General features: G+C 47.2%; 1 protein-coding gene across 1 annotated transcript; it reads left to right on the top strand.

The window, feature by feature from the left end:
• The first annotated feature begins 3,513 nt into the window (after positions 1-3,513).
• polr2f (RNA polymerase II, I and III subunit F) lies at positions 3,514-10,265 on the top strand. Its single transcript, XM_072588895.1, has 5 exons — positions 3,514-3,621; positions 4,665-4,734; positions 5,255-5,385; positions 7,279-7,350; positions 9,337-10,265. The coding sequence occupies exons 1-5, from the start codon at positions 3,602-3,604 to the stop codon at positions 9,425-9,427; spliced, it is 384 nt and encodes a 127-aa protein (XP_072444996.1). The 5' UTR covers positions 3,514-3,601; the 3' UTR covers positions 9,428-10,265.
• The last annotated feature ends 889 nt before the right edge of the window (positions 10,266-11,154 follow it).

Below are 11,154 nucleotides of genomic sequence, written 5' to 3'. Positions count from 1 at the left end.
TACATTTGGCTTCAGGAACTTTGGCCCATGAAAGAATGACCCTCTCCAAGATGGCCTATCATGACTGAAGAGGGATGACATGGAGTAGAGAAACATACTTGACTCATCTTGGTTTATTTTCAGTACGGGGGTTTCACTAATAAGGCATCTTGCTGTGATAAAATGGTTTTGGTGTTCTGAACCAGAGTGGGTCTCTTATTGATAAACAAGAATGCTCAGCAAAAATATCACTCTAGATTTGCCATACAATAGATGGTCAATAGAATCCCAGGACTAAATTGTAAACTATGGAAAGAAATTGGAATAGAAAAACTTTTAAACTTTATCCCTCCAGGGTCCCACTTTCCTAATGAAGTCCACAACATTTAGAAAATGTCTGAACTACAGAAAAGTACATCACCAGAAATAGCATCACTTGATGAAGGCAATAGGACTTGTTAGGAAATTTGGGCCAGGCAAAGCAGTGGTCTTGTGTGTTGACATCAACTGCATTGGTGCTTTGCAATAAAATTAGCTTGGGAACATTTTCAGAGTGTAGTCCAAGACAAGCCAGGAGTATTAGTGACTTTGGCTTTGGTATTGAATGACTAGTCTGGTTCAGTTTAGTTTCTAGCCAAAAGTGTTACAAAGATGCCAGTCCTGGAGATTTATTTGTTGGTTGAACAGTGGACTTCCCATCTTTAATGTAAAGATTGTACTTCTGTGGACTTTGCATATGCATTCTCAAAATCTGATCAAATTGTTGGAGTACATAATAAATTTGCAGATGTATTTATTTGGTGATTAGACCAGTCGTCCATTTGTTAAATGATTATTGTACATCATCCCTCATTGTGGACTATCCTTCAAAGGTATATGTAGAAACTGTTAGACAACCATCTGCATAATTCAACTCTTATGCAGTTAAAAGTCGATGAGTGTAGTGCTGGAAAAGCACAGCAGGTCAGGCAACATCCGAGGAGCAGGAGAATCGAAGTGTTGGGCATGAGCCCTTCATCAGGAAGGGCTGATGAAGAGCTTATGCCCGAAATGTCGATTGTCCTGCTCCTCGGATGCTGCCTGACCTGCTGGACTTTCCCAGCACCACATTCTTCGACTCTGATCTCCAGCATCTACAGTCCTCACTTTCTCTCACTCCCTTGCTCTCTCTCTCATGCAGTTAAAATTATTACATTCTTTTGTGTTCCCATTTCCTCACTGACAATTACCATATTTAGCTGTAACATGCATTTCTAAATGTGCCTTTGACAAAAACAGTCTGAGTAACTGGTCAAAACGTGGATAGCAATACATGGAGTTCCGATGTAACGAGGCAAATCCCGAGGTAAAATTATTTCTGAGGGGGTTATGGGTCATGGGTCATGGGCTTCGATAGCTGCCAGCATGCATTTATATAGTGTTCTTTAATGTAAACATCCCAACACAGTCACCAATGCTGGGTTAAGGAGGAAATTCACAATAGGCCAGGGAATTAGATTTTTGGAGGAAGGTAGGTACATTATGACTAAAGAGGAGCGTATTACTTTGAAACAGTTCAGATCTTTACTAATTTTATAGCAATAGAAGTGACCAGAAGTATGGTGCAGTTTCAAGGGATTCGATTTCCCTGGCTTCTGCTTAGTGTTTCCCATGATGTCACAACAAATGGAGTGTATGAATTGTGAATGTCTTGATACGAATGTGCTGAGTGTTAAATATTTGATATACTTAGATGGCAGAGTACTGTTGAGCATTCTGCAGCAAGTTTGGCTTGTTAATGAAAATTGACTGTCACTGGAGAATGGAATTTTCCCCACTTGGGTTCATTGGAATTACTGATCATCAAGTCTTTGCCTGGTTAAACTGTCTCATTATCCATTGTCTCACCTGGAATGGTTTTTAATACTCTTCCCTTGCACTGAAGCTCATTGCCCTTGATTGAGTTCAACACAGGCAGAAGTGAGGACTGCAGATCAGAGTCAAGATTAGAGTGGTGCTGGAAAAGCACAGCAGGTCTGGCAGTATCCAAGGAGCAGGAAAATTGATGTTCCAGCCAAATACTGCCTTCAGGAGTTCACTACTGCACAAACAAGATTTTAATTGGTTACTGGCGCATCCATAGTTGCGTTTAGATAGAGTCCTAGAGATGTATAGCATGGAAATAGACCCTTCGGTCAAACCTATCCAGATATCCCAACGCACTGTAGTCCCACCTGCCAGCACCTGGCCCATATCCCTCCAAACCCTTCCTATTCATATACCCATCCAAATGCCTCTTAAATGTTGCAATTGTACCAGCCTCCAACACATCCTCTGGCAGCTCATTCCATACACGTACCACCCTCTGTGAAAATATTGCCCCTTAGCTCTCTTTTACATCTTTCCCCTCTCACCCTAAACCTATGCTCTCTAGTTCTGGACTCCCTGATCCTAGGGGGAAAATACTTTGCCTATTTACCCTGTCCCTCATAATTTTGTAAACTTCTATACGGTCACCCCTTAGCCTCTGATGCTCCGGGGCAAATAGCCCCAGCCTCTAACTCCATCCTCTAACCCTGGCAACATCCTTGTACATCTTTTCTGAACCCTTTCAAGTTTCACAACATCTTTCCGACAGTGGCCTAACCAATGTCCTGTACAGCCGCAACGTGACCTCCCAACTCCTGTACTCAATACTCTGACCAATAAAGGAAAGCATAGCAATGTGTAGTTCCGGTTTTAAATGACAAAGTATTTATCAACTTAAATAGGGGGGAAAAAAGAACTTAGCGCTGCTTATGTTCCTTTAAAACAGTCATTTATATGTGAATATTCAATTAGTCCCAGCCCTCATACATAAACTGTGCTCCCTTTGTCATTAATTTGAATGCTTTAACATGAAGAATGAGGTTGCAGATCGCCTGGATTTTCCGTATAATGTGCAGGCTTTGGGACAGTTATCTTTTGCTGATTTAAAAGTCCGACAGGATGTCCAAACAAAAGTGATCGATAACGTTTGGGGTACAGTGAAACCAAGCCGGGCCGTCTCGGGTGTTGTACATTCAAAGTGATTGCGGTTACTCCACGTTTCCATTTCCCACATGAGTTGATCAGAGTGACCAACCCAACGCTCGGGTGAGTTATCATTTGGTTGAGTTTCTGACCCACCTCTCCCTGTCGCCTTTATCAAATATGGCGGCTCAGGGTCCAGCTTACCCTCAGCACTAGGTGCAAACAAACGCGTTAGAATGACTGTGTTTTATTCACTCTGGGTCATGACATAATGGCAGAGGTTCACAGCCCAGAAGGAGGCCCTTCGACCCCTCGAGTCATGTGCTGGTCAAAAAGTTCCACTTAACCATTGTGATCCCATCTTCCAGCACTTGGCATCACAATGGTACACCCATATTCTTCTTAAAACAACATGATCATTCACTAATGTCCTGAATAATGTTAATGTGAAATTATTTGCTGGAATAACAGACAAAATCTCCCAGAATGGTAAGGGAGGCAGACGGCGGTGCCAGTATTAAAGATGGCGGCGTTCCACGCACGACGTGATGACGTCATCTGTTAACCCTTGACCCGGAAGGACCTTCCTCAGGCCCACTCAGTTTGCACTGCAGCAGCCGCCGCTGTCATCATGTCGGACAACGAGGACAAGTTAGTAATCGCCGAAAGCGCGCTGTCTCCAGCACAAAGCCCGCAAACCGGACTCAGCCCCAGACACACACACACCGCCAGCTCACCCGGAGGGCAGCCGCCGCCTTCTCTCCCCCACACCCCCCCCCCTCAATTTACCGGCACCTCCGTGAAGACACCGACCGAGGCCAACGGACAGCGGCTGAGGCGTCCCGCTCCGAGCGCCCCCCTCCGCCCGGGCTGAGTCTCTGCACCTCCCGCTCAGAGCGCCCCCCTCCGCCCGGCTGAGTCCCTGCACCTCCCGCTCCGAGCGCCCCCCTCCGCCCGGGCTGAGTCCCTGCACCTCCCGCGCCGAGCGCCCCCCTCCGCCCGGGCTGAGTCTCTGCACCTCCCGCTCAGAGCGCCCCCCTCCGCCCGGGCTGAGTCCCTGCACCTCCGGCTCAGAGCACCCCCCTCCGCCCGGGCTGAGTCTCTGCACCTCCCGCTCCGAGCGCCCCCCTCCGGCCGGGCTGAGTCCCTGCACCTCCCGCTCAGAGCGCCCCCCTCCGCCCGGGCTGAGTCCCTGCACCTCCCGCTCAGAGCGCCCCCCTCCGCCCGGGCTGAGTCCCTGCACCTCCGGCTCAGAGCACCCCCCTCCGCCCGGGCTGAGTCTCTGCACCTCCCGCTCAGAGCGCCCCCCTCCGCCCGGGCTGAGTCCCTGCACAGTGTGGTAAAGGGTTCCCACTGCCTGAGCTGTGTCCTAGCACCAAATGTTGTGTGTTCCTTTGTTACCGATGGTTATAAGTCAACTGTTGCATCTCCCACCGTCTCGGTGAACCCCCAGCCCACGGACCTGTCACTGCTGCTGGGGGGGGCGGAAGGAATGAGCTCGAGATTCAGGGCAGTCTTGATGGGCTGAGTGGTCTCCTCCTGTTGCTGAAGTCTTGTGGATGGGTCAAAGTTTTGATAACTGGAGGCACCGATTAAGAAATGAAGGCAACTCTGTGGGGCCCTGGTTTAATGGAGAAAGCCAGGGCTGGGCCTGGTTTGGTAATTTTAATATATTTCTCTCTTTCTAATTCTAGTTTTGATGGGGATGATTTCGATGATGCCGATGAAGATGAAGGAATGGATGATCTGGACAATGCCGAGGAGGTGGGTGCCTGGAACAGCCAATATTCCCCTCCGTACCTACATCATTCCAACAGAGAAGCTTCCTCTCGATTCTCCCCCACTCGGGGTCTTACTCCTCCCTGTCTCCAGCTCCCTCTGGTCCTACAACCCTTCCTGGATCACTGCATACCTCCTGTTCCCAACTTCCAGCACCGTACCATTTGCAGTTGTGCCTTCAACGACCTGGACCCCAAACTCTAGGATTCCCTCCCTGTCTCGACATCTCTCTCTCTCTCCTTCATTAGGATACCCCTTAAAACCATCTCTTTGATTGAGGTTTTTGGCACAGTTTGTCTTTATCTGAGGGTCATGTTTCATCCAACAACGACACACAGTGGTGCACCTTTAACCGCTTTCCTGTCACGATGATGTTGAACTGGATGGTCAGGTTGTCTGGCAGAGAGGCTGCAGAGCCAGCTCCTGCTCCCAGCTCTGAATCCCTGTGTGTGTGTGTGTGCTGTATGACCGTAACTAACCTCTCATTTCCCTGGTCTGCTTTCAGGAAGACCGCGAGAATGTGGAGATTCTTCCCGCAACAGATGGCCAACAGGCCAATCAGAAAAGGATCACGACGGCATACATGACCAAGTATGAGCGAGCCCGTGTACTGGGCACACGTGCCCTTCAGATTGCGTGAGTACACCCAGGCCATTGTTCCTGAGCTAGTGGTGATCTTTGGTTTTCTTTATTCAGTCACAGGACGTGGACATGTCTGGCTGGGCCCAGTATTTATTGCCCAGTCCCTAGTTGCTCCCTTGAGAAGGTAGGGGTGAGCTGCTTTCTTGAACCGCTGCAGCCCATCTGCTGTGGGTAGACCCACAATGCCCTTAGGGAGGGACCCAGCGACACTGTAGGAACGGCGATATATTTCCAAGTCAGGATGGTGTATGGCTTGGAAGGGAACTTGCGGGGGGGGGGGGGGATGGCGATCTTCCCATTTACCTACTGCCCTTGTCTTTCTGGATGGATATGGTCGTGGGTTTGGAAGGTGCTGTCTGAGGATCTTTGCTGAGTTTCTGCAGTGCACCTTGTAACCGGTGCACTCTGCTGCTCCTGAGCGTCGGCGGGGGAGGGAGGGGATGTTTGTGGGTGTGGTTCCAATTCAGCAGCTGCTTTGTGCTGGATGATGTCGAGCTGTTGTACAGGCATTTCTGCACCACTTTCCACAACCTTGGCACATCCCAGAGCACCGTACGGCCAACAAAAGTGCCTTTTGGATGTTTTTAGCTATTGTTGGAATATAGGAATCTCAGCCACCAATTGGCATACAGCCAGCTCCCACAGTAAGGTAAATACCTCAGTCTCCTCCATCTCCATCACCTTTGGTCATCTGCCTTGGCTTTTACAGGTTTTGCATGTAAAGTAATTGATTGGAAATAACGGGTGATTCACTCATGGTGATTAATAGATGAGAAAATAAACTGCAGCTGATTTGGTGATGGTAAAAATAACTGTTTAGTTGTACATGGAATCTGTTCATAGAATCCCTACAGTGCGGAAACAGGCCCTTCAGTCCAACCAGTCCACACCAACCCTCTGAAGAGCGACCCACCCAAACCCATTCCCATACCCTATTACTTCACATTTCCCCCTGATTAATGCACCTAACCTACATATCTCTGAACACTACGGGCAATTTAGCATGGCCACTTCACCCAAACCTGCACATCCTTGGACTGTGGGAGGAAACCGAAGCACCCTGGTGCTGTGAGGCAGCAGTGCTAACCACTGACCCACCCCAAGAGCACTTCTGGATATAAACAAAATAAAAAGTGCTCCAAGAATCTGTTAAGAGTCTGTTTGAGGCACGAATATATGGCAGGACTTGGAGACTTATGATGATGACAGGTCATAACCTGAAAGATAGAGATAAACCATTTGAGGGGGATATGGGGGAAAGAGGAGTGGAAATCAGTGAGTGTTTGAGCCTAAAAGGTTCGGGTCATGATGGGTGTTAGCAACTGGATAGGTGGATGTTTGCTTCAGGGTACGAAGCTAAGGCAGAAGGAAGTCAGCTATGATCAAGGTGAATGGTGAGAATGGTTCGAGGTGTTCACTGGTCTTTGATCTGATGAATTGCCCTCCTCTGATGTTTCACGGACATTCTTGCCAGCTCAGAGCTACTAAAAGATGCAAAAACTGAGCAACCGCGATTCCTTAGTCTCTCTCTCTCTCTCTCTCTCTCTCTCTCTCTCTTGCTCTCTCACTTTCTCTCTCTCACTCTGTCTCTCTCATTCACTTTCTCACTTCCTCCCTCTCACTCTCCCTGTCTCACTCCCTCCCTTTCCCTCTCTCTCACTCTTTCTCACTCTCATTCCCTCCCTTTCCCTCTCTCTCTCTCTCTCTCTCTCTCATACACTCTCTCTCCCTTTCTCACTCCCTCCCTTTCCCTCTCTCTCTCTCACTCTCTCACTCCCTCCTTTTCCCCCTCTCTCTCTCTCTCTCTCTCACACACACTCTCTCCCTCTCTCACTCCCTCCCTTTCCCTCTCTCTCACTCCCTCTCTCTCTCTCTCTCTTTCCACAGGATGTGTGCACCAGTCATGGTGGAGCTGGAAGGAGAGACAGACCCCTTGCAGATTGCAATGAAGGAGCTGAAGTAAGTAACAGCACCAATGCAGGACCCATGAACCATGTTTACACAACGATGACAATTGTAACACAGCCACCATTGGACTAGCTTTTTATTCCAGATTTTTATTAAGTTTAAGTTTGTCCACAGTGAGCATTAGTCTGGGGCGTTCACTCTGGCTGGCTCACCTTACCTTGTATTGACTTTAAACTGTCTGTTCTTCACTGGATTGGTTTTCTTAAGTTATTTCATGAGGGTTGAGGGGAATAAAATGTGACAGCATGGAGACCATCTGGTCCATTGTGTCCCAGAGTTTACTCATCAATTTGTTCCACTTCACCTTCCCTATTGCTCAATAAATTTAATCAGTTTCAAGTATCTATCCCAGAGTCATTGTAAAGGGTATTGACCCTGCCTGCAACCCACTTTCAGACACACTGTCCCAGACCACAGCAATGTGCTGTGGAAACATATCAATTGTCATCTCCCCTTTCATCCTTTTGCAATGACTTAACCTCCTGTCCTCTGTCACTGGTAAACAATCTATAATTATAGTTTATCATAGATTATTTTAACCATCTCTGTCATATCTGCCCCTCACCTCCTTGGCTCAAATGAGACCTGCCTTTCCTTGCAAACTTAACATTGAGTCATCTGACAAATACAAATGAGAAAGGTAGCTGAGAGAGTCTTGGTTTAAAGCTTCACATTAAGTTCCCTTGTTCTTGTATCTACCATATTAACAATGTTGACTGGGTCTCCAGGATTTGTAACTGATCTCTGTTTGTTCCATGCCATTTTGAGAGGATCAGTCACTTCCTTGAAGCCTCTCATGGTTTCTGGGTCTGAGCAGCTCAGGATACCAATGGCCTTCCTCAGCTGTGTCTGCCCCCCCCCGCCCCGCCCCTGCCTAGGGTTAGACACTGACCATGAGGCTGCACATCAAAAACAACAGCTGGCTGCTTCAAGGAGGAATTTGATTGCTCACTCAAAGAGCTGGTACATGCACGATGGGCTGAATGGCTGCAGCTTTCCCGAATGGAAGGTTTCAGGTTCACATCTCAGACTTGGCACGTGGTTTTAGCGGAGGTTCCAGCCAATCGGTGGGGCTGCACTTTGGAAACTGCTGGCCTCTTGGTTGAGACACGAATACCCCAGAGGTCTCCTGGCACGATTTGGAGAAGGGCTGGGTATTATCCCACTGCCCTGGGCTACCATTCCTTCTAGAACCTTACACCATTATCAGATTGAATAGCCTGGTTACTAATCTGTAGTTTCCTCTACTCACAATGGCAGAGGTGCTCAAAGGAGCCCATTCGGGCCAGACCTAAGTGATCACATTTGTCCTGTTTCCATCCTGCTCATCGCTGTCAGCTTGCAAACACCATCTCTTCAAATAAATTATCTAATCTGCTTTGGAAAGTTCCGACTGAATCTTCTTCCACTGCTGTTTGAGACAGCTCCGTTTTGCAAGAACACCTCGCCCAGCTCTTGCCAACTCCTTTCCGTCTGTGTCCCTGAACGACCTTTCTGCTTTTTGAAGTGGTGTCTCCTTATTCCCCTCAGAGTTTGTGATTCTGATAACAGTTTTAAATATTCTGTTACTGTTTAAAATGGACCTAAGTGGCAAATTTTTCATGCAGAAGGTGTGTGTATGGAATGAGCTGCCAGAGGAAGTGGTGGAGGCTGGTACAATTACAACATTTAAAAGGCATCTGGGTGGGTACATGGATAGGAAGGGTATGGAGGGATATGGGCCAAGGGCTGGCAAATGGGACTAGATTAGTTTAGGATATCTGGTCGGTATAGACGAGTTGGACTGAAGGGTCTGTCTCCGTGCTGTACATCTCTCTGACTCTAAGAGCCACCCTCAATAACAATATCATACACATTTCCTTCCATAACCATAAACACTGTTATCCAGCGATGTCAGCTGTAAATGGGTCATCTGTAGCTGTTTCAGAAGGTGAGTGAGAACCAGTTGTGTCAATTCAGATCTGTCGTTTTTCCCAGAGCACGGAAAATTCCAATCATTATCCGAAGGTACCTGCCAGACGGTAGCTACGAGGACTGGGGAGTGGATGAATTGATCATTGCAGATTGACCCACACTCGCTGCTGGGGCACTTTCCGCCTTTCTTGTGTTTAAATGTTCTTTATATTTTTACTGTGAATTTTTGTAAAATAAACGTTCCTCTGAACTGTCAGGGCTTCTGATTCTGTGCCATGTTTGAGAGACTCGATGTCAAAGGTGTGGCTCCAGATTCAAAAGGGGAACAGAGCTGGTTGTTAATTTGCCACAAGTGGGCAGTCTCGGGCAGACACACGCACCAAGAAAGGACAAGGAACAACAGAGTGCATCCAGTAGGCTGGCATCACGCTATCCCTATCCTGGGGATAGTGCAGAGGGAGCTTTACTCTGTGTCTAACCCTGTGCTGTCCCTGTCCTGGGAGTGTTTGTGCTGTCAGGGGAGCACACTGTTACCTTTCGATTTGAGTATGATGGAAGAGGAGTATTTATTTGAGACTGAATCAGCTATTTCAAATTAAAAACCATTGGAGAGTTGTTCTTGTTGTCGCCCTCAAGTGGACACAATGTTGAACTGCTGGAATCTGGCAGACATTTTCTCTCTGATCAGAGATGAAGAGGGTGTCAGTACCTGGGATTGTGATTGGCTGAGGGCCTTTTGTTTTCTTGTCTATATTTTATTATGATATATTCACCGATCTTTCTCGGTTTAGAATCACTCAATCTAATTGAACCTCCTTCTTGAACCTCAGCAGTTTGTACGGTGAATGTGGCCCCTCTGATGCCCTGAGAATTGAAGTAAAATTGTATTTCCGCTGGGCCTTTCCCAGACTTTCTTCCTTGGAAAGACTCTTTGAAGTGTGACCACTATTGTAATATTGGATGTATGATAATAAAATTGTAGATAGCAGTGAGACAGTGATCAGAGATTTTATTTTTGTGGGTGTTGATTGGGAAACATTTATTGGTCAGAGCACTGGGGACATCTCCCTTGCTCTTATTTGAAGTTTTGACCTTGTGATCTTCTAAATCCACCTGAGATGGCAGAGGCCTCAGTTAAGGTCAAACCCAAAAAATGGCCCTTCCAACAGTACAGGTCAAATGGGCAGACACCTGGCCGATGAATTTCAATGCAGAGAAACGTGAGGTGGTGCATGCTGGGAGAAGAAACACAGAGACAATACAGGCTCAATGATCCAACTCTGAGGGGAGTACAGGAGCAGAGGGACCTCTGGGTTCAAGCTGACCAGGCAAACTGAAACAGTTGTTACAAAGGCTTATAGGATCCTCATAGGATTTATAAATAGAGGCATGGGGTATAAAAACAAGGGTGTGATAGTACATCTCTACAAATCAATGGCCAGGCCACAATTGGAGAATTGTGTTCTGTTCTGGGCACTTAGTTAAGGAAGGATGTTATAACCCTGGAGATTGTACAAGGGGGAGATACCAGAATGATCCCAGGAATGAGGGATTTTAGATACAACGAAAGATTACAGATTAGGGATTTTAGATACAAGAAAAGATTCTCCGCCTTGGGGCAGAGAAGATTAAGAAGTGACTTTATTGAGGTGTTCCAAATGATGAACAGTTTCGACAGGGTAAAGGAGGGTGTTCTGTTTCTACCAGTTGGTATGTCAGTAACTAGGGGGACACAATTTCTAGATTGTCAGCAAGAGAGCTTGAAGTGAGATGAAGAGAAACTTCCTTACTCCGAGAGATGTTGGGATTTGGAACCCACTGCCTGGGAGAGTGGGGGAGGTGGATTCCATGGGAGGTTTCAAAAGAGAGCTGGATATATGG

Source organism: Chiloscyllium punctatum, chromosome 18, assembly GCF_047496795.1.
Source record: "Chiloscyllium punctatum isolate Juve2018m chromosome 18, sChiPun1.3, whole genome shotgun sequence".
NCBI lineage: Eukaryota > Metazoa > Chordata > Chondrichthyes > Orectolobiformes > Hemiscylliidae > Chiloscyllium > Chiloscyllium punctatum.
This window is presented reverse-complemented; position numbering and strand designations above follow the sequence as displayed.

What these genes read in the sequence shown, in the direction of transcription:
- polr2f (XM_072588895.1), top strand. Translation starts at nt 3,602, where the DNA reads ATGTCGGACAACGAGGACAA. An exon ending in ATGTCGGACAACGAGGACAA is followed by an intron (nt 3,622 to 4,664) that starts GTTAGTAATCGC and finishes TTCTAATTCTAG; the next exon opens with TTTTGATGGGGATGATTTCG. An exon ending in ATTGCAATGAAGGAGCTGAA is followed by an intron (nt 7,351 to 9,336) that starts GTAAGTAACAGC and finishes CGTTTTTCCCAG; the next exon opens with AGCACGGAAAATTCCAATCA.